The 22,671-nt window shown below is 34.3% G+C and overlaps 4 protein-coding genes across 5 annotated transcripts; 2 read left to right on the forward strand and 2 right to left on the reverse strand.

The window, feature by feature from the left end:
- The first annotated feature begins 3,946 nt into the window (after positions 1 to 3,946).
- Positions 3,947 to 6,657, forward strand: LOC127262930 (cation/calcium exchanger 4-like). Its single transcript, XM_051291797.1, has one exon. It carries the CDS (start codon positions 4,439 to 4,441, stop codon positions 6,398 to 6,400), a length of 1,962 nt encoding a protein of 653 aa, XP_051147754.1. The 5' UTR covers positions 3,947 to 4,438; the 3' UTR covers positions 6,401 to 6,657.
- A 669-nt stretch (positions 6,658 to 7,326) lies between these two features.
- Positions 7,327 to 8,587, reverse strand: LOC127262931 (uncharacterized). Its single transcript, XM_051291798.1, has 2 exons — positions 8,033 to 8,587; positions 7,327 to 7,953 (listed from the first exon to the last, which is right to left on the reverse strand). The coding sequence occupies exons 1-2, from the start codon at positions 8,179 to 8,181 to the stop codon at positions 7,572 to 7,574; spliced, it is 531 nt and encodes a 176-aa protein (XP_051147755.1). The 5' UTR covers positions 8,182 to 8,587; the 3' UTR covers positions 7,327 to 7,571.
- A 3,843-nt stretch (positions 8,588 to 12,430) lies between these two features.
- On the reverse strand, positions 12,431 to 14,862 carry LOC127263038 (exocyst complex component EXO70A1-like). The gene has a single exon (XM_051291962.1). The coding sequence runs from the start codon at positions 14,421 to 14,423 to the stop codon at positions 12,714 to 12,716; it is 1,710 nt and encodes a 569-aa protein (XP_051147919.1). The 5' UTR covers positions 14,424 to 14,862; the 3' UTR covers positions 12,431 to 12,713.
- A 1,558-nt stretch (positions 14,863 to 16,420) lies between these two features.
- On the forward strand, positions 16,421 to 22,481 carry LOC127263058 (uncharacterized). Of its 2 annotated transcripts, none has more exons than XM_051291993.1 (13): positions 16,421 to 16,998; positions 18,037 to 18,189; positions 18,276 to 18,491; positions 18,585 to 18,674; positions 18,851 to 18,967; positions 19,326 to 19,595; positions 20,026 to 20,182; positions 20,280 to 20,357; positions 20,828 to 20,928; positions 21,060 to 21,230; positions 21,424 to 21,498; positions 21,644 to 21,751; positions 21,960 to 22,481. In XM_051291993.1, the coding sequence occupies exons 1-13, from the start codon at positions 16,600 to 16,602 to the stop codon at positions 22,293 to 22,295; spliced, it is 2,271 nt and encodes a 756-aa protein (XP_051147950.1). In that variant the 5' UTR covers positions 16,421 to 16,599; the 3' UTR covers positions 22,296 to 22,481. The 2 variants fall into 2 exon arrangements, with proteins under 2 accessions (XP_051147950.1, XP_051147949.1); XM_051291992.1 differs by having other exon boundaries at positions 16,423 to 16,998; positions 21,954 to 22,481.
- The last annotated feature ends 190 nt before the right edge of the window (positions 22,482 to 22,671 follow it).

A 22,671-nucleotide genomic window follows, 5' to 3' on the forward strand; every position in this document is an offset into this window, starting at 1 on the left:
ATTAGTATTATATTGGTCAATAATAAAAACATATAAAAATATTCTATTAATATAATTAATTTTAATTTTAATTTTATTTAAATATATTAATTATTGACTTATTATGTAATAATAATATATATAACTATATAAGTAATTAAATATATTGCTACAATATAAAAATAATTAAAATAATAAATTTATTAAATAATTAAATTATATTTTAATTTTAAAAATAAATTATAAAAATATCAATGTATTAAATAATAAAATAATTTAAATTAAATATGATTATATAATAAAAAATTATAAAAATTAAAATATAATTAAAAAATAATATAGTATTGTTCATTTCCAATATAATTGTTTACTAATAATTCTTTATTTATATTAATATTATTTTTATTTTTATAAAAAAATTGATACTATATATAAAAAATTAATTATAAATATATTACTCCCTCCGTCCCATAACAAAGTATCCATTTTTCATTTTAATGCGTTCTATAATAAAGTATCAATTTTTTTTTTAATAAATGTACTATCTACCTAACATTACAAATACCCTTACAATTTACAATATATTACAAACATGTCATTACCTTTATATCACACATACTAATAAGGTTATTTTAATCATTTCTATTTTATTTCTACTACATCTCAATATAATACTAATATTTCTAAAACTACGTACAAAAAGCAAATAAATATCTAATTATAGGACGGAAGAAATATTATTATTATAAAATACACAATTTTACTATAATCAATAACATGACGGAATCTATAAAAGCATCTTTTAATATCAATTAGAGAGTAAATTTCAAAGCAAAATTTTATTATTCCCTCCTTTCCACATTATTGGTCTATTTTCTTTTGGTACGAAGTTTAAGAAATATTGTATTAGATGATTAATTAATTTGATTAATTTATATAATATTTATAATAGATTGTTGTTTTACTTATTTGTATTTAATGATATATTAAAAGAAAAATAAAAATAAATTTTTTTTTCTGCTGAATATTTTATATTTTGAAATGAATTTCTTTTAAAAAATATTGTATCATCAATAAAACGGTAATAATGTAAAAAAACTTTAATTTTATTAATCTAAATATAATTAACAAAAAAATATAATGTGACTATAAAAATTTTTATTTTAATAATATTTTATATAAAATTATTCTAAAAAGTAAATACGAAAAATAAAATTTAGTTATTGATAGTGATAAATATGATATACACTCTCTATCCCAAAAGAGTTGTCTTGTGTTTTTTTCATTTTCGTCCGTCCCAAAATAATTGTCCTATTTCAACCGTAATTCCCACTTTATAACAAAATTATTCATACTTTTCTAAATTATCCATAATTATTATTTTAACCTATTTTTTAAAATCCTTAAAACACTTGTTAGTTTTTTACATTCTACCTTATATTTACTTTCAATTAAATATTATTATTCTTTAATTATCATGCCAACATCAGTTATGGATTTATTTATTCTCACAAAATCTTAATAACAGTTTTTAATAACATTCTCTTCCTTCGTCAAATTGAATCTCTTTTTTTTTTTTTTTTTTTTTAAATATGCATAGTACTTTATTTTTCTTATAAAATAATACAATTAAATATTTTAATAATATTTTTACAATTCTCAATAACAAATAATAATAATAAAATCATAAACATTAAAAAGTATGCAACTTTTGTTTTATTATTTTTTTAAGAAATAAAATATAAATTCTAATACAAAATATTAAATAAAACACCTTAATAGAAAGTTCGTCATAACAATGACGTGGTTCTAAGTAACTTTTTCAAATTTATTCATTTTTTCTTAACTAAAAATTATCAAATTGGCAAAAGAAAAATTGTACTTATCGAAGGATCATACTTTACGTGTCACTCCATAGTTTCTATGTCTAACCCTTTAGGGAGTGTTTGGTACAGGGAATTGACAGCAGATGAATAGAAATATTGGTAGAAAAATCGACCTTGAGAAATAAATCATTTTTATTTATCTGTTTTTATTTCTCTCTTGTATCCAGATAAATGGAGAGAAATCACGTTGCATTATATATTTTTTATTTTTTATTTTTTTGTACTATTTGATTTTTATAATTTTTAAAATTATATTATTTCAATTTTATAAAAATTACATTTAATTCATTATTCAAATATTTAATTTTTATGATTTTTAAAAAAATATACTAAAATATGATTTTTACAAAATATTGTATATAATTTATAATTAAAAAAATTACCAAAAATATTTGTTCATAAATTCTCATTTGCTAAAACTCTCTTTTGTCAAATTAATCATTCATTTTTATCCGATCCATTCAATTTTTTTTTTTACATTTCTCAATTGAATTCTCTATTTTATCAAACAAGATAATTAATTCTCATTTTCTACTCAATTAATTTTCTCTTAAATTTAATTCTCTACTCTCATTTCTCTGTAATTTTATTCTTTATACCAAATGCCCCTTAATGTTGTGAAATTTTTTTTTTGTTAAATCACCTAAAGAGAGTAAAAAAATAAATAAATAAATAAATAAAATAAAATAAAAAAATTCTTGCAATGTAGGTGCAAAAACTAAGTTTCATTGTACTCAAAAGTGAGGAAAAATAAGCATAAAAACTAAAAGACATATTCGGAGATGAATGATCTTTTACAAAAACATTGCAAAATATAGTCATGTACAACATCGAAACAACGTGTTTAAATGTGGTATAATTTTGAACGTGTTTAAACAACCAAATACGATCATGTATCAATGTAACACGATAATATTTGAAAACAAGTGTTTAACCTGCTCTATTTTCTTTCCCAGCGCGGCCATGTATACCCCTGCCCGATCATGTGTAAGATATGGTCTAAGAATAGGCCTTTTCAACTAACCACAACGGTGTTTCGGCAAACATATCCGTATTTGGTGATAATACGATTGTGATTTTATACTTGTTACAAAAAATTATATTGATTTTAACAAACACGACCGTATGTGATTGTGGATATCGCCATGTTTGCATCCATGTTCCTGTTAATTGCAACACAACCGTTTTTTGATTGATACTTCTATGTGGATTGATTGTATACAGTTATGTTCGGTCCAAATTAGGTATTACGTTAAATACATTTATATATATCTCAACAACTATGGTTAATTTTGTCGGAATATAATTAATATACTTTAATTAGAGTTAAAATTAATGAAACTTTATTTTATTTTAAAATCAGTATTTATTGATTTTGGTATAATGATAGTTAGTTTTAATTTTTTTTTTTTGATTATATTCTTTCGTTTTAAATTTAATTATTATGACTTTAATTAAAATTTAAGAAGTTATAAAATAAAATTAAAGATCTAATCTTTGAAAAAGAAAAAAAAATGACATAAGCTAAGATATGAGAAATTTGATGATGTGCGATAGGTGAGGTGGTTGCGGGGAGTATTATTTTGTTTTTGCCTCCTACAATTTCTAGCTTAATTTCTGTCTTACACCCACGCGGGCCGGGGAATATATTTTTATTTTTTATATTATATTAAAAAATAATTTAATATATAAAAATATCATATCAATAATACTTATTTATATCATATTAAAAATAAAATTTTATTATATCAAACTTTAAATTAATTATAAAATGTATGACCAAATAAAATATAAAATTATATTCTATTAAATTATTAATTGATTAATTATTAATTTATTAGAAAATAAAACTAATTTGGCTAGAGAACAAAAAAAAACTGAAAAGTGAATCAATTTTGCAGGATAGTTTAAGTATTAAACACAAATTAAATTAAGAACTAAAAAATATATATATTTTTTGTTCTAAGTAGAAATAGGAAATAACACATCTTCATCCAAATTATTATTTTTATCAAATAATTTATATATTAAAATAAATAATTCAAATTAGGGTTCTTTTTTTAAAAAAAAAAAAAAAAAAACAACAAACTAAAATTCCCACCGCGGTGAGGGAATAGGCGTCGATCTCCAACCCCAACCCCAACCCCAAATCCAGTTGTTCTCCTTCCTCTTCTTCCCCGAATCCAATTTCATCGCCGCCGACGCTTTTCTTTTTTATTTTCTTCTCCAAATCCGATTGCCGACGCTCTCCTTCCTCTTCTTCCCCAATCCAATTTCATCACCGCCGACGTCCTCCTTCCTCTTCTTCTCTAAGCATAGCGACTGCCGGCCTGCCTCCACCATCCTAGGGTTTGCGGGAGAAGGTTTGCTGATGAGGGAATTGGAATGAAGTTTGGTGATGAGGGAATTGACGAAGGGTTTTTTCAGAAAGCCACTGTAAAATAATTTTACGCCCATAGTGGAAAACATCAATCGACACGCTGGCTTCGGTTGACACATCGGCGGCAAGGGCTCAATTGAGGCAAGAGCCATTGTTAGTGCTCTTAGGGCTCGGTCCGCGTTTCGCTACTGGCATGAGGGACGGGAATGGAAGGCAACTTAATTTAGTTCAAGGTAAAGGACATGGTCGAATTCGAGAGATTTTTAATGGATTGTGTACTCTAATTTTACTTCTCCTTCTCCTGTATTACAACCATGGGAATTCCGTATCGGTATCGGATCGAATTTTAGGGTTTCGGTCATCGATCCCTAAACCGAGCTTAGATAAGGGGTTTTCAGGTATTAGAAGGGAAATAATGGAGCTTAGCTCTCAGTCTTCAATTAATCTAAATTCATCCGATTCTAATTCTATGGATGTGGAAGACTCTATACTTTGTTCGGGGTTGCATGATCACAAGGGATACGATAGTAGCTGTGAGCTCTTGAAAGCACGCCCTCAGTGTAAATCACAAGGATTTTTGGAATACCTTAAGTTCTACTATTGTGACTGCCATGAGAGTGGATGGACTTTTTTGGTATTGGGTGTCTGGCTTGCTGCATTGTTCTATCTATTAGGCAATACGGCTGCCGATTATTTCTGTATTTCTTTGGAGAAGCTTTCGAGTCTGTTGAAGCTCTCTCCAACTGTTGCTGGAGTCACTCTGCTTCCTCTTGGGAATGGTGCTCCTGATGTATTTGCTAGTATTGCGGCTTTTGTAGGGACTGGAGCCGGGGAGGTTGGGCTCAACAGTGTGCTCGGAGGAGCAGTTTTTGTTACTTGCATCGTTGTCGGGGCTGTTTCACTTTGTGTTGCGCAACAGGACGTCCGGATTGATAACAAGTGTTTTGTAAGGGATATTTTGTTTTTCATCTTTACACTTATGGCCCTTTCATTGATCTTGTTTGTTGGTAAAGTGACTGTGTGGGCTGCTACTGCTTTTGTATCGATTTATGTAGTGTATGCCTTTGTCGTTGCTGCTAATGAACTGTTGAGGACCCATACCCAAAGGCTGAAATTGGATGCCTTTACTCCATTGCTTCCAGTTGCAGGAAGTCTGTTTTCCATGGGAAATCAAGAGGATGAGCCCATGTTTAGCTCATTGCTTGAGGTTGAAACCGAGAGTAATGCGCAGTCACATGCTTCGTTGCCGCAGTGGATGTGGGCTACTAATGTGGCAATATACTCCAACCAAGCGACACTGATCAATGACGGAGACAAGAATCTGTGGGGATGGAATGAGGAAGATACGGAAGCACATCGGCCATTGTTTTCATTTTCAAAGCTATGTTCTCTCATGCACTTGCCGTTAACAGTTCCAAGGCGACTCACTATTCCCTTAGTAGACGAAGAGAACTGGTCTAAGGTATATGCTGTTGGCTGTGCCTTATGTGCACCAATTCTTCTTGCATTTCTATGGAATACTCAAAACGATATCAGTTCTCAGAGCCGGATAATTGCATATCTAGTTGGTGTTTCAGTTGGTTGCATGCTCTGTATTCTTGCATACAAGCACACTAGGCCTGAGCACCCTCCTAACAAATTCTTGCTCCCTTGGGTTTTAGGAGGGTTTTTGATGAGCATTGTTTGGTTCTACATGATAGCTAACGAGCTCGTGGCTCTGCTTGTTGCATTTGGTTTGATTATTGGTGTCAACCCTTCAATCCTCGGGCTGACGGTGTTGGCTTGGGGAAACTCAATGGGAGACTTGGTTTCAAATGTTGCATTGGCAATGAATGGCGGGGATGGTGTGCAGATTGCCATGTCTGGATGCTATGCAGGTCCCATGTTCAACACAGTCATCGGATTGGGTGTCTCGATGCTGCTTAGGGCCTGGTCTGAGAAATCTGGTTCTTTTACAGTCCCACGAGATGTAAGCTTGTATTACACACTAGCATTTCTCATGACAGGACTCACTTGGGCATTGGTGGTTTTGCCCCGAAATCATATGCGTCCCAGCAAGATGCTCGGGGCAGGCCTCATCGCCATATATCTGGTATTTCTGTGTTTTCGGCTGGGATCGGCTACTGGTTTCTTTCCTATGGCTGGGCTTAATTGATTTCATTAGGCAGCTGGTGTAAGATTCTTGATCTTCGGGGATAACATTGCATGCATGAATGATTCTTGCAGGAGAGAAATTTCTTGTGTACTGTATATTGCTTTAGTGCAAAACCTTATGTGATCTTGTTGTGCATATGAAAAAGGTAACTTTTAAAGATCAAAGTAGTTTCTTTGTTTAACAGTGTACAGAAAATCACTCAGATTTTTACCAATATTAATTAAAGGAGGGAATTAGGGTTTGGCAAGTTGGCATGTGGGAGGGGGGAGGGGGATTAGGGATGAAAGGGATTTTTATTTGATAAAACCAAACGTCATTATCATAAAAATTGGCTTATAATATTTCACCTAAAGTTCTAGAAAAGTAGTTTAACAAAATATTACAATAATGCACACACCATTATTATTATTATTATTACTTGTACTCCACTGTCTGTATTGGCATCTGGCATTAATCTATGATGATTGGTTCTTGCAACATGTACTTTTTTCTTTTTTTTTTTTTCCCCCCGGAGATAATGGCACCACCATTTTTGTCATTTTTCTTGCAGTCTTTCTGAATAAATAAGTTAAGAAGCAAATAACAAATGGTGACCAAACCATAGACTTGGTTTGTTTTTTATTTATTGTGACTTTTGAGCAACCTCTACTCTACCCCTTGACAGCTCCATCCCCAAAATCAAAATGCTCATAAGATTGGAGATGAACAACAATGGAGAAAGTGGCTGTCTTGTCTTCATCATCAATAAAATGGCTCTTAAAAGAGAGGATATTAATACCCTCATGGATCACATGCCTGTTAGGTGAAAGATCATTTGATCAATAAATGAGCAGCAGCAGCTACCCCATCAAAAAAGAAAGAAATTCAAGAAAAGAAAAAGATCCCAACTTGAGATCACAAATGTGAAAACAAAAATCAGCACAACAAACAATAACCCTTTATTCTTGTCATTCCATCAAATGATTATTATCCATTCCTGCCAGTTTTACAATTGCTGATCAAATATACATACATATACATATACATATATATTACATAGACTAGTGAAGACTTTCCATCCATCTACCTTTGATTCATTCAATTCAATTCCATTCATCCCTGATTCATTCTTGGTGATTCTTGTCTAAGTTTAGAGAACTACTTACTTACTTTGTACTAATCTGTCTGTCTGTCACAGAATGGTGGTTCCTTCTTCTTCTTCTGCAGATGTGAAGGTGGGCATACAGCTCTCCGATCGAGCCAAGACGACAGTGCTAATGAGTTCACCTGATCTGTTCTTGGAGTTTGTTGGGCTACTCGGCATCGACCTCATCATCCTCATCCTCATAGACGACTTGGGGCTCTCCAAACTCCTCCTCAGGACACGCCTCATCGCCCGGATCAAATCCACCGTCGGATTATTAATATCCTTACTTTCATCCGACGGCCGGAATTGATTGCAGAAGCTCAAATGGCGGGCTATCGCCTCGTCGGGGCTTATCAGCTTCTGACACCTCAGCATCTCCTCCTTCACCGCCTCTGCACAGAGCCCGCAGATCCATTTCCCGCCATATCTGCAGCAAAAAATACACAATTTTAATTTCTTTTATGTTAGTAATAAATTCCTCAGTTAATTGAAATTATTATTATTACCTCTGGCGAATGGTTTCGATGTAAGAAGGGGTGCATTCCTCCGTCAGCCCACAGCAATCGCATTTCGCGAAGTCGACATCGGTTTGGCCCGAGCCCGGCCCGGAGGGAGTTATCACCATGGATTCGCTTATTACAGCACCCGTCGGCATGTTTATGTATTGGTAATGGCGGAATCGAAGCTGGGTAGACGTAAAAGCACGATCTTGACTTGTGAAACAGAATTATTCGAGGAGGAATATTCCGTTTAAGCTTCACGACACAGCAACTGATTGCCTTTTTTTGGGGGGGGATACCTTCTATCTTTCCTTTTCCCACTCGCCTTCTTCTTCCTCAGGGATGAAGAACTTGTCCTCCATTAAAGACATGATATATTTCAGAGCAAGATCTAAAACTCGAATCTTGAGGGTACTGGGTATCGTATATATCGAGCAATCAATGGTGTTGAACCCAAAAAAAGTCGAATTGAATTGGCTCTTGAGGACGTCCCCCCACAAAATTCTTGTTCGCCCTTTCTTGGGATTTTAGAGAGAGAGAGGGTGAGAGAGGTGAAATTTAACAGACCTCAGAGTGTATATATAGAGCTGAATTGGAAAGAAAAGGAAAGTGCGTTGTTTGGAAAGAGAGTTCAATAATTGGGGGCCGGGTGGGGGTAGGGGTGGGGGACACGTCATCATCTTCTACAGTGAGAAAATATGGTGGCCTTATCTGAGTGGATTTGCCAGCGCAGCATTATCTGGGCAGAGAGGTGTCTGAATACATTTACAAATTTGTATTTTCAATTTTTTTTTGGAAGAATATTTCTTAGCGACGAATGGGAACCTTCCACGTGGACCAATGGAATTTGTCTTGGAGATGACATGTGAAAGCAGTCGTCTTAGTTAAATTACTACACATATTTAGTAGTAATTTATTTGTTAATGTTATGTAATGATGCTGTTTAATTAATTAATTAATTAATTGGAAGTCGTGTTTGATTTTCTTCTTCAATTATTGGATACACACAATAATTAATTTGGAAATGTGTAATGATTTCATAACATAGCAAATGAAATGGAAATGGAAATGGAAATGGAGGTGTTTTTGTTCCTTTCTTTCTTTTGTAGTTTACTGCTATTTTCATAGGGGCTTTCTTGTCTTTTCACCATAAAATATTGTGTGTGTTTTGACCATAAATCTTATATAGTGAAAATTTAATTATTTAAAGGTATGTAAACTAGTATGAAACTTATGAATGATATTAGGTTCGTATACCCTTATTTTAAACAAATTATTATTATTTTTAATTATATTATTTTAAAAGTAAATCAGTGATTTAATATTTTTCATAAAAAATAAATATTGAATATACAATTTTTTTTTTTTTAAAAAAATCAAATAGTAAACAAACACACAAACAAATTATTATTATTTTTAATTATATTATTTTAAAAGTAAATCAGTGATTTAATATTTTTCATAAAAAATAAATATTGAATATACAATTTTTTTTTTTTTTTTTAAAAAAAATCAAATAGTAAACAAACACACACAAATAAAGTATTATTATACTTATCGTTTTTTGAAAGGGAAATAAAGACCTTTAAATAAATATAATATCATGTTTAAAATATACTCCCTCTGTACGGAGATATCTTGTTGAGAGTTGACACAAGAATTAAAGAATAATACTATTTAATTGAAAGTTGGTATAAAGTACAATGCAAAATACTAGAATGCCCAACGATTTTAAAAAGTAGGTTAGAGTAATAACTATGGGTAGTTTGAAAAAGTAGGAATAATTTGGTTGTAAAGTGAAACCAAGGTTATTAAATAAAGAAATAAGATAATTGTTCGAAAATGGAAAAACAAGACAATTCTTTTGGAACGGAAGAGTATTTGGTAATGTTGTTGGGGCATCTGTTTGTGTTTATGAATTTATTTTGGCATTTACAATAATTTTTTTTCATAAATAATATTGCATCTAATACCGATTTATACTAAACTATTAAATTTAAATTTTCATTTTGAAAATTAAACATTATAGCATAAAACACCAAACAATATTGCCTAGCACAATCAGAGTGTGTTTTTTAATATTATGTTTTAGTTTAGATGAAATAATTATTAAATGCTATATGAAAAATAATTATATTGACATATAAAATATAAACATTTTGGAAAGTACATTATTGAGTTAATAGGTAAGAAAAATTTTGAATGAATTGAGCATGTAAATAATTATTATATATTTTTAAATAAATATAATATCGAAGAATATAAATTAAAAAGTACTTAAGAAAAATTTGTTATAAAGAAAAATTATAAGTCTTTCGTTATTTAAACTTATTTTCATTTTTTTTACTGATGTTCAAAAATATTTCCCTTTTATCATTTTACTAAAAATATGCATCATTCCTCCCTCCACAGATGACCTCATTTTTTTTTGGTACATCTACAAAAGATGACCTCTTTCTATTTTTGATAAATTTATCAATATTAAACATACTTAACAAATATAAATCAATTTAATTAAACTTCTAACATTTTACACGTAAGACCCACTCAAAACTCCTTTATTTTTATTTCTCTCCTTAATTAACAAATATTTTTATCTACATTTAAAACTCCTAATTTTTTATAAAACTAATTTATGCTAATGATATTTATTCATTTGTATTAACAACATGATATGCTGCATATATTTTTATTGAGATATAATTCTAAAAATATTTAAAATACCAACAACACTACACATATAAAAAAAAAATAATAAAATATTATTTTAACTTATTATTAACAACTTAATAACCTACACTGCCTAAAATATCGTGTCCCTAACAAAAGACTTCGTATTTTGCGGGACGTTGAGAGTACTATTTTGTATACTTTTTTTTACTAATTTTTTTTTTATAACCCGTATCTTATTAAATTGACATAATTTTACATATTATTGATAAATAAAAATAATAAATAAGTATATACTCCCTCCGTCCAGTCAGAAAGTATACATATTGGGACGTCCAATTACAAAGTTACCATTTCATTAAATACCCCATTTTTTCTACAAATACCCCTATTTTACATCACATCATTACTTTTATACCAAAAAGTAAGGGCAAAAATGTCATTTTACTACTTCTACATACCCACTATAATTAAAATACTATTATTCGTTAATCTCCGTACCAAAAGTAATTGTATACTTTTAGCTTGGACGGAGGGAGGGAGTGAGTATTTAGCACGGCCATGTTTTGGTTGCAAGCATGTGTGTTCTTGGCATAGCCACGTTGCATAATTTATATATTACAAGTATTTTGGATCATAGTTATAATTTATAATAAGCATGAGTGAAAGAAAACAAAATGGATGGATGGATGGATGGAAAGGCTTTGTCTTCTTCCATTGCATGCTTAATTCACATGATGTGTCTAATTAATTTCTTCTTCATCCAACAATTATTTATTTATTTTTACATTCATTCTAAACTTGGGTCTTGTTTGTATCTTAATTTCAATCACAATGAAATTAAGATACTACTATACTTTTAAATTAGTGAAATAGTTTATCCTTTATATCCACTAGTTCTACACAAAGCCTAAATTAAATACCCATAAAAATGTATGTGAATAAAATCAGATTGATATTAGTCAATAATTAAGTAACAACAATATAATGGAATTAATAGAAGAAGAAAACAGATAAATTTAGTGGTCTGATGATTGGTGTGTGAAGAAGAAGAAGATTACAAAATAACCATTAATCATAGGCAACCAATGAATATTAATCTTATTGGAAACAAACACAAATGTCCCTTTTACGATAATCTCAAGAGACATTTGGTAGGGTCTTCAAGTTTTCTTGCAATTGCCTATGCAACTTCCTATCAACTTCTCAGCTATCTGTTTAGTTTAAATAGTAAGTAATACAATTATATATATATATATATTGGAAAATTCTTGTCTGAATTCAAACTCAATCATCTTTGACTTTGCTTTTATATATATACACAAACACACAAACCCCCAACCCTAATTAATCAATAGTATTAGGGCCTGTAACCAGCTACGTTCTCTGCCCCTTATCATTTATTTCTATTCTCTCTTTATTTATTTTTTTTTATTTTTAAAAATATGATTATATATTTTAATTATATTTTAAATTATAAATTTTATAATTTTTTTAATCACTCAAATTACATGGAACAAAGCATTTTATATATATATATATATATATATAGTTAGCTAGGTTTGCCAAACTGGAATATTTTGGTGAATGAATAAATTAATTAATTACACAGTTGGGGTTTTTAAACGTGGAGGAAAAAGTCATTTTCTTGATTATTAAAAATTTTGTGCAGCCATTAATGCAGACGAATGACGATGTTGTAACCACAAATGAAAAAATGAAAAAAAAAAAAATAAAAAAAAATCCCTCTTGTCATTTCCCATTTCGTGTAATATAATTAATTATATTCATGAACATATTTAACTTTGGTGTTGTGGTTTATTATCCCTAGAGAAAAACTAGACACACACACACATATATATATATATATATACATACATATATTGTCCCGAAAATTGTCGAGTTCGTGGTAAATTTTTGCAAATTAAATTTAAATTTTTTACTGTACGTACAAAACAAATTCAACAATACCTGTGATCTCTCTATACCTTTGTGTGATCTTTGATCGAATTCGAATTCATTCAACAGCTTCAGCTTCTGCATCTGCAAACATCTTCCTCAAGATCAAAGTTGTAAAATCCTCAGCAGAGTATCTAACTTCCTCTTTCAGAATGAGAGCCATTTCCGGATCACTCGAAAACCTCCCGACGAACTTCTTGTACTCCGGGACCAACTCCGAGCACATCGACTTGCAGATGCTCTCCCTCAGCTGCGGATCGGGTATCGTCCCCAGTGACTCCGGCTTCTCGTATGCGCTGTTGAACGCCATCAGCTTCTTTCTGAAAACTGTTTTCGACAGCAGCGGCCTGAAACAGCACCGGCTGGTATAGAGCTCATCCTCCTCGAAACATTTCAAGAAATTGCTGCTTATCATTTGCTGGTAAGTATCCGTTGCGGATTTCAGGTTCCCCCGAAGCTTATTCATGTACGCAGCGCCGACCATTTCTTGCAGCTCTTGGGATGCCTCGATCCTCCGGACAATGTAATGAACATTGTTCATTAAAAACAGAGGCCCCGACAATGGATCCTTGAATGTCTCCGACTTGGCCTTGAGATTCCTCTGTAAAACGACGAGGATCAGTATCAAATGCTGCTGGATAAACGTGAGATTGCTTACATCCCCTAAACTCCCTTGAGGAATGATCGTGTCGCCAAAATCCAAAGACGGCGCAGCATTGAACAATGCTGTCAGCAGTGTCCTGTTTCGGACAACAAAGTTCATCTGCTCCACGGCATACTCTGTCAGCCGATCGACGCCTCCTCCTTCACCCCGGACATCGGATTTCTCATGAAGCACCTCGTATTCAAACTCATACAGCATTCCCACAACCTCGGATTTAATCCTCGACAATGTCTCTGCACATGAAACTCTAATCCCATTCCCCGGCGTCGAATGGAAAAGGGCATTGGTGTCCGGAAATATGGACAAGAATGTGCTGTATAACGTGAGGATGGTCTCCATTTTGTCGTAGCTATGCTTGCTCATACTCATGGTTTCGACAAATCCGAAGAGGTCTCGAGCAAATTCGTTGACAGTTCCTACAAAGCAATCGTCTTTTGCAGAGTTGTCTTCCCCAATGCCATCGAAGATTTGGTCGCAAATATGCTTCTCCCTGTGGAACAATTTCTTGATGCAAATCTTCGAAAGCTGAATCCATAGCTCCATCTTCACCTTCAGCTCGTCCCACTCGTATCTGTTTCGATTGGCAGCTGTGGTTAGCTCCTTGAATTTGAGCTTCTTCAGCTGAGCTTCGAGATAGGATCCTCGAGCACTCATGTAAACCCTAACGCATTCCCCAATTCGACCACTGGAACTCATTCTCGCAGCTATGTTTCTCAGATATGCGATCTCGTAATCCGTCGGTGCCTCAGGAAGCGTGTAGTCTTCGTACCGGAATACGTTGGCTGTGCTGTCGGCGACGGAGCTCCATTCCGTGGTGGAAGCCTGTCCGGCGTGGTAATCGGTGTGTCGCCTCAGAACTGTGTCGAACTCGCCTTTCAGCCGAGACATGGCCGTGGCTAACAGCTCGTCGGTTGCTCTGGAACTAGGCGATTGCTGGAGGATGTCGACGGCTTGAAAGTACCGGCTTATCTCAATCCGGCCGGCGTAGAAGATCAAATCCCGCGGCGGCCGCGACCGCCACTGGGAGACAGTGTCGACCGCCGATTGCTGCGACAACGACGATCCCATCACCGTCTGGAATGTCGCGACTATTGTTCTCAACATCAAATCCCTAGGAATGAACGCAATTAAAACCCTAGATAATCAACGACGACTTCGAATTCCTGATGCGAATTCGCGAGAAATTCGAGGAATTTCCTGGGGAAGACAATCGAGCTAATCATCAAACGCGATTCAAACACGTCTCGGGGAGACAATCTGCCGTTGAATTGACTCTGCGGAGAAAACTGAAGCAGGCTTTGCCATCAACACGAAAACGACCCGCGCAAACGCCATTTCATCAAAATTGTAAGCAAAGGCTCCAATATTTTATTCCGATCAGCATAGACTTGGCAATTCCATCCAATAATTGCGAGGAATCATCACTCGATCGCCGCACGGTGGACTTCATCGTCGCCGCCAAGCCTACCTGGTCAGAATTGGCCGCTCCCTCCACCGCGTGTCCCGCGTCCGTACGAAAACCACTTTTCAACCTCTCTATACATACATACATACATACATATATATACTGCCACGGCCATTGTTAATTATATTTCCGGACCGGCCCATTTTTGGCCCACTATTTAGCCCAACCACAAAATAATATCCTTTTTGGGCTGAACCCCTTACACTTTAATTTCGTGGCCCAATTGCTTCAATCACTTGTTTTATTTATTTTTTTTGGAAATGAAATTATCATAGTCTAATCATTGGCCACAAATTATGAAAATATCCTCTCAGTGCCAAATATAGGCCAGCACGAAAGTGAATGAAATCGACCAAACAATATATAACACACCAAAAATCAATAAACAAGTTCATATGTAAAAGGATGTAACAAAATATTGTTGTATCTGACAAACAAGTAACGCCCAACCCAAACAATTACAAAAAGTGAGTCAGTCTCAGTCCCCTACCCCAACATGTCACTAACAAAATCAATTTTATTGGGACCCAATCCATAGTTAAAAATTTCCCAAACGAGCCATATCCTCTAGGCACGTGTCACTTTTTGATTATTTTTATTTGCATATGTCGCCATGCAATAGTCAATTTCAAGAACAATGCAAGTGGTCACAGCCTCTGCCTTCAATTCAATTATTGGGGGCTTCTTTGATTGATTATTTAATGTTGTCACAGCCCTTCTTCATTTTTTCCAAATGGGATAGGAAGATGATGTGCAATTTATGGAACAAACAAAATCGAAAATAATCCAATGGAGCAAACTTGAATGACCATCATGACCACAATTCATTACATACAGCTCAGAGTTGGTCTGGACCATGGACCATGGACCCGCTTTCATTAATGACGCCTTTGATTCTGAACTTAACGACAATAATATATATATATATATATTTGTGCTCTACAATCACGTTTTGTTCGCAAATTCATTGCATTCTTGTTCCCACGTCTTTATCTAAATATTAAATTAATTTTTAAAAAAATATATCTAGTTAACTAAATGAATATTTACTGGGTAGCAATTCCAACATCTTAAATATTACCAACCCAACATTCATTATTTTAGTTGCTTTATTATTGATTATTGATATTGAATAGGTCAATTGGGTTTGGGGCTCCGATCTCGTCATTCTAAAATAACCCATTTACCATCATTAAAAAAATAAAATTAAATTAAATTTAAGCTGTGGCAGACAATGATGAGTACACCCACTAAGTTGAGTTAAGCATCCATGCTTAACTTTACTTTACTGCCTCCCCAACACCACTAATGACACGCAAGTAATAACCTTGTTCATATTTCTATGCCATTAAAAAATAATTAGGTTTGAATTAAAAAATTCAATTCAATCATAAATAAATTTTGTGAATTTAATGATTAATTTGAATAAAGGACAAAAACAAAGCCTCACATTTTTAATTTCATTTCACACTTGTAAAAGGTCAATTATTGGATTGCTGCTGCAGCTTTCAATAATTAATTATAAATGAATAATAAAATTGTAGTTTAGGGTTTGCAAATACGTGATAAAGCTGGGGCAAAGTGCAATTAAAGTATATTTAGGGTAACTAGAAATGAATGTAGGAGTCGCCGTTATAGCTCCGTTCCGTTTTATGTTGCAACGATTCATCAGAACCTGTCAAAACAAAACGGACGGACGGACGGCGTTATTCGGCGTTGTTTATTACTAGTGTTGTCGTTTGCAGTTTCTCTGTGATCGAAACCTTCCTCCCACATTCTGTCACTTGATTCGATTCTGTAATCCATCGCGCGAAAATGGCAGCGGAGTTCTCCAAGGCGGTCGCACTCGGGCTCAAGCTCTCCAAGCGAATCTACTACGGCAAGGATGCGATGCCAGTTGTTTCGGCGCCGCCGTGTGTGGAGGAGATGAAGGCGGAGGAGGAGGAGAATTATCTTCCCACGGCGGTGATGGCGTACGCCGAGATAACTGAGCCATCGGTGGTGGATAATCCTGATGTGCCGAGCTACCAGCCGTATGTCCACGGAAGGTGCGAACCGCCGGTGTTGATTCCGCTGCATATGCATGGCGTGTCGATGGAGGTCGATTGCTATTTGGACACGGCGTTCGTTACCGTGAGCGGCGCGTGGAGAGTACACTGTGTTGCCGCGAGTAAGAGTTGTTACTGCCGCATTGCTGTGCCCATAGGTGAACAGGTCAGTAATGCGCGGAATATTTTATAAGCTTGTGTCGTCACTGAATTGAATAATGATTTTGGATGAATCTGAACAACCAAAAACCTCAACTTTTGGAGTTGTTTGAGATTTCTAGATTAATATATGTTTGAAAATGAACTGTCGTGAAGGCTTCTTTGCCATTCTTTGATTAGTTAGCAATAGCATTCCATAGTGTGTTTTCTTTTGGCCACAAGATAGTGAAGGAGTTAAGGATGGTTTGTTGATTAGCCATTATGTGAATTCATATGGTTATTTGATGATAACAGATATGTTCAGGTAAATAAAGTTGATAACTTGGTTAATTTCTATGATCTGAAAGACGGCTTCATGTTGGGAAGTAAATCTTTGAAAGATTGGGTAGAGTCAAGCATGCACTATGCAACAAACTAAATTCAAGAACAGGAAATTTAATATACATTATTCGTAAGTGAGAAATACTGCATCAAATGTCATTAGAACTAAATTTGGCATACAGGTTAACATATGTCATTCCGTTTTAATGTAGAGTCACTTCATACAGCTGGCTTTGATAGAAAGATGGTCTTCGCATAGTTTGCTTTTAGAATGCTTAGAGAAATTTGGCTGATTTGTAGTGTGGTTATATATCATATTCTGCTAAGTAGTTACGTGCCAAATAACTGCAATTCACAGAAATGGGGAAATCTTGTTTAAATGTGTTTTGTAGGTCTCTGTCAGTTTTGCTAGTCTTTTATTATTTTTTATATGAGGATGTAAATGCAAGCTGGATCCATTAGTTTATCAGCGGGGACAATAAAATTAGAGAATTGCATATCCGCAAATCAAAACTCATTTCTGACCACTACTTTATGCTTGAATAATGCTAGCATAACTGAGTATTGAACGGGTTAATTTACTGTCGTGAATGAGATTATCTTAACATGCTTGCTTTATGTTTGTGGTTGCGTACTACATCATTTTAGTTGAACATGCGGAAAAACTTTCTGAATTTTTCCTTTTGTGTTTTTTACTTGTCATTGAGCATTATTTGGCTAACAGGGTTCAGTTCTAGGTGTAGAAGTTGAAAGCCCTTTGAAGTCATACCATACAAAATTGACTTCGCTGGCAGATACTGAAGATGAAGAAAAAGTTTCCAGCAGTAAAGATGGATTCCTGATTAAAGGCCATATATACACTCTGAAAATTCCTCAAGTAAATATTTTGTTACCCAAGCTTATCTATCCTTTTTATCTGGCAGTATGTTGTGTTCATGATGTTGCATTTATTTTATTTTATAGGTAGTAGAAGGTGGGACTGTGCTATCAATAAAAGTCAGCTGGACCCAGAAATTATTATATCAAGATGAACAATTTAGCCTCAACCTGCCTTTCACATTTCCTTCTTATACCATTCCTATGATAAAGAACTTAGACAAAAAAGAGAAGATTTTAGTGAATGTGAACTCTGGAGGTGGAACTGAAATCTTGTGCCAAAGTACTAATCATCCTCTAAAGGTATTTAAGATACAGTTAACTGCACTTCATGGAAAGTGGTCTATGAATTTATTTTTATTTTAGTTTTCTTTGACCTTTATCATTTTGTGATAGAGAGTAGGTCCGGAAGCCGTAAAAACAAGATTTTGTTATGAGAAAGACATTTCATATTGGTCCACCAATGACTTCATCTTTTCATACAGCGTAAGAACTATGGTGCTTCATACTCCTCTAGTCACAGTCTCTCTCATTGTCGCACTACAGAACATGTCCCTGTATCATAAATCTTCTTGTTTCAATCATTAAGAGCTGGGACCTGGTTTGATATTGCATTTACTTTACTGTAACTAATAGTGCATGCTTGCTGCTGAACTCTTCAGATTTCGTCAAGCGGAATTGTTGGTGGTATATTGTTGCAGAGTCCATCTCTGCAAGATCATGATCAACGAGAGATGTTTTGCTTTTATCTATACCCAGGGAAAAGAAAAAATAATGAGGTCTGTTAGTTCTTTTCTTTCTACTATTTACTAGCTCTGATATCCAACAGGCCCTGGCATAGATATCTTTTTGTTCTTGTCCTGTAAAGTTAAATTCAACTTCTTGTTTGCTTAAAATTTTTAATTCAATTGTTTAGAACTCTTTCCAGTGTTTCCTGTCGGGATGCATTGGTAGGTTCTGAATGTTGTTTCTGGAACAAGATACCATTTAGGTGCTAGAATTTTTTTCTCTGGAGATCCTACAACAGATTTCCTAGTAAACTTAGTGAAGAAGTTTGCTCATGTAGCAATGTCTAGTTGATATGTATATTTTGGTTTCTCTGACCGGCTATGTCTCATGTCATTTGGCGATTTTCAGGTTTTCAGAAAGGAAGTGGTGTTTTTGGTTGACATAAGTGCAAGCATGCAAGGGAAACCACTTGAGAGTGTTAAAAGAGCTCTATTAGTGGCTCTCTTGAAGCTTAGCCCAGGCGATGCTTTCAATATTGTTGCTTTCAATGGAAGTTCTTTATCATTTTCACCATCTTTGGAACCAGCAACAAATGAAATGATAAAAAGAGCTTCTGAATGGATTGAAAATAATTTTATAGCTGAAGGTGGCACAAATATTGCAGCTCCTCTGAACCAGGTTTGTCAGAACCAATATATTGATCCCTGAAATTCTTGTTACATTATTATGTTTTTAGCATATACTGCTGTGACCTGTGTATGAATGGATACACGAGGCTTAAGTAATTGCATCATCTGCAACAGAGATACTGTTTTCCAGGACTGGGCCACTAATAATGTGCTGCTGTAGTATTGCTAGACTTATGTACTTTGTTTCATTGAACCCTTTTCTGAGATATGTCAACTTATTATTATCAGCTGTGTAGAATGCCTTTCTGAAATTGTTTAGAGCAACTGAAAAGCATTTAGGGCTAGGCTGGCCTCAAAATTTTTGGAAGCTACTATCATTTAATTATGAACTAATGCACAAAAAGAGGGAATTTATTACCTATATATTTTATAGCTATCTGCAGTCAGATTCAATGTTTCTCTATAATCTTCTTGTTTAGGCCATCAGCATGTTCTCAAAAAGGGGGAAATCACTTCCCCTCATTTTTCTCGTCACTGATGGAGCTGTTGAAGATGAAAAGGATATATTTGATTCAATGAGAGATCATCTCATGAAGGGGTGCTTGACTACTCCACGGATCTGCACGTTTGGCATAGGTGAGATATTTCATCTGTTTTCATATCTTTCTTTCCCTTCTATTGTTAAGTGCATTTGGTTTTGGGCATGGGCATCACGTCTTCTTTATGTAATCAGGTTCATACTGCAATCACTATTTCTTGCAAATGCTTGCACAAATGGGAAGGGGCTACTACGATGCTGCCTTTGACATTGGTTGGTCTCAACACTGTACTTCTGCCATCTGAATTATGCTTGTATCTTCTTGATGAATAATACCATATCCTTTTCTGATTGAAGTGCATTCAAAGTATTCAATGGAGCTTTTGAGTGATAACTAATTATACCACTCAATACACGAATTATGCACCTCTTGAATCCTTTCTGCTAATTATCTTAAATGTCCTATATAAAAATGCTAATTATCTTAAATGTCCTATATAAAAACTCAGTCATAGACCTTGATGTCCATGTTTTCAAGACAAGGCAATGTGAAGTACTATACACATTGAACATGTAAAGACATTTCATAAGCTGCTGGTTATTATTTATTTATGATCACTGTTTGTAAGTATTTAGCAACAATATGGATTAATGTATTAAGTGTCACTCGATCGTAAACTCCTTCAGACTAGAAAATTATTTATTTCTTCTCCATATTTCAATGCTGATGTTCGCTTCACCAGATACGGTCTCCATGCGGATGGAAAGGCTAGTCGGTTATGCAACATCAATAATTCTTGCTGATATATCCCTTGATGCCTTGAGTGATCTTGATTCCCTCGAGGTATGGCATGACATTCACCTAGTTTGAATTCAACCCTATCACAAAGACACTTTTATTATCTCTTATTTTTCTCATTATATGCTTTTGGTTAATGAGAATATTTCTTGTCTAACATGCTCTCTTCGATGCAGATTTATCCATCTCATCTACCAGACTTGTCCTCAGGATGTCCATTGTTCATATCAGGAAGATATCATGGAAATTTTCCTGAGAGTGCTAAAGTTTATGGTACCTTAGCTGATGCTACCGATTTTCAGATTAATGTTAAAGTGCAAGATGCAAAGGACATTCCTCTTGACAAAGTAAGAAGCAACACCGCCAATGAGCTACATTTTAAAGATCCATGGGAAATTTAAAATTCGCTGTCGTGCTTTTGAGCTTCTAATGCAACTCAGTTCTAGATGCCTTCCCTTTTTCTTAGTGGTGACTTCTGAAAGTGGAAACAATACGCGCAGAACTACTTCCATAGACCACTGATGTTGTTTTCAATATCAGGTATTTGCTAGGAGTCAAATAAATGCACTCACAGCCAAAGCTTGGTATTCCGGGAGCAAAGAATTTGAGGAAAAGGTGGGTTATGCGAGCTCTTAGACATTAGTCTGTTACAAGTTTCTAGAATGCATAATCGATAGAGAGCTCATGCATATACATGGAGGATTGAAATAACACCAAATCTTTTTTTTCTCTGATGGTCTGCTTGCATTTGTTCTTGTAGACTACAAAATTGAGCTTACTCACTGGGGTGCCTTGTGAGTATACCAGTTTCACCCTAATCGAGACCGGAAGAGGCAAGGCGAATCCCAAGTCGAAAACAGAACAAGAGGTATGCTTTCTCATCCCTTACACAGATTTTGCTTCTTATCTTTGATCAATATCATTGCCAATACATACCTTGTAGAATTGCTGTCTACGGTGTCAAAACTTGGTGAAATGATGGCAGTAAAGAAACTTGATGCTTTACATATATTTATCTTGTTTACCATTGCTCGACACATTCTCTTGGTCAATCAACTATAAATTTGTAGTTGCAGAAGGCTGGCGACACAAAAGTGCGCAACTTAAGCTTCAAAGAGCCTAAGATTACATATCTGCGGAGCCTAGGCATTGGCTTTGGCAACAGAGCGGCCACGGCTGAAAATGTACCTCCCGATGAAGCTGAACCCAAGCTCTATGAAACATCAGAAAAGATATTCAAAGCTGCAACAGATTTCTGCGGCAGGATGGCAGATAACGTATGCTGCATGTGTTTCATTCAGTGTTGTAACCGGCTGAACGACCAGTGCGCTATCGCTCTCACTCAGCTCTGCACTGCTCTCGCGTGCTTCGAATGCATGTCTCTCTGCTGCGAGGTCTGCTCCGGCGACTAACTGTTTCGAATAGAATAGGTCTTAAGCAAACACGATGATACAGGTGTGTGGGCATCCATGTATGTATACTTTGTAACTGCTCTTCTTATAGGTGCAATGGAATGTAAGATGAGTGAAAATATATGATTTCTCTTCTAATTGTATTGCCAATGGCCGAGCTAATTAAGTAATAAATATTATTAGGTACCACGGAAAGAAACTTGTTCATAAGATTTTTTCCTATATTAATGTACTACTGCGAATTCTCGTGCTATAAAAAAAAAAAAAAATTATTCAAAAGGGTTTGGTAAGCTACATCAAACATATTTGAAATTTATTAAGTTGTGAAGTCTTTAAATGGAGAATTTTAATTTTTTATTTTTTTTTTAGAGAAATT

Source organism: Andrographis paniculata, unplaced genomic scaffold (genome assembly GCF_009805555.1).
Source record: "Andrographis paniculata isolate CXL003 unplaced genomic scaffold, ASM980555v1 Contig66END, whole genome shotgun sequence".
Classification (NCBI taxonomy): domain Eukaryota; kingdom Viridiplantae; phylum Streptophyta; class Magnoliopsida; order Lamiales; family Acanthaceae; genus Andrographis; species Andrographis paniculata.

What these genes read in the sequence shown, in the direction of transcription:
- LOC127263038 (XM_051291962.1), bottom strand. Translation starts at nt 14,423, where the DNA reads ATGTTGAGAACAATAGTCGCGACATTCCAGACGGTGATGGGATCGTCG.
- LOC127262930 (XM_051291797.1), top strand. Translation starts at nt 4,439, where the DNA reads ATGAGGGACGGGAATGGAAGGCAACTTAATTTAGTTCAAGGTAAAGGA.
- LOC127262931 (XM_051291798.1), bottom strand. Translation starts at nt 8,181, where the DNA reads ATGCCGACGGGTGCTGTAATAAGCGAATCCATGGTGATAACTCCCTCC. An exon ending in ATCGAAACCATTCGCCAGAG is followed by an intron (nt 7,954 to 8,032) that starts GTAATAATAATA and finishes TTTTTGCTGCAG; the next exon opens with ATATGGCGGGAAATGGATCT.
- LOC127263058 (XM_051291992.1), top strand. Translation starts at nt 16,600, where the DNA reads ATGGCAGCGGAGTTCTCCAAGGCGGTCGCACTCGGGCTCAAGCTCTCC. An exon ending in GGAAAAGAAAAAATAATGAG is followed by an intron (nt 18,968 to 19,325) that starts GTCTGTTAGTTC and finishes GGCGATTTTCAG; the next exon opens with GTTTTCAGAAAGGAAGTGGT. An exon ending in GATCTGCACGTTTGGCATAG is followed by an intron (nt 20,183 to 20,279) that starts GTGAGATATTTC and finishes TTATGTAATCAG; the next exon opens with GTTCATACTGCAATCACTAT.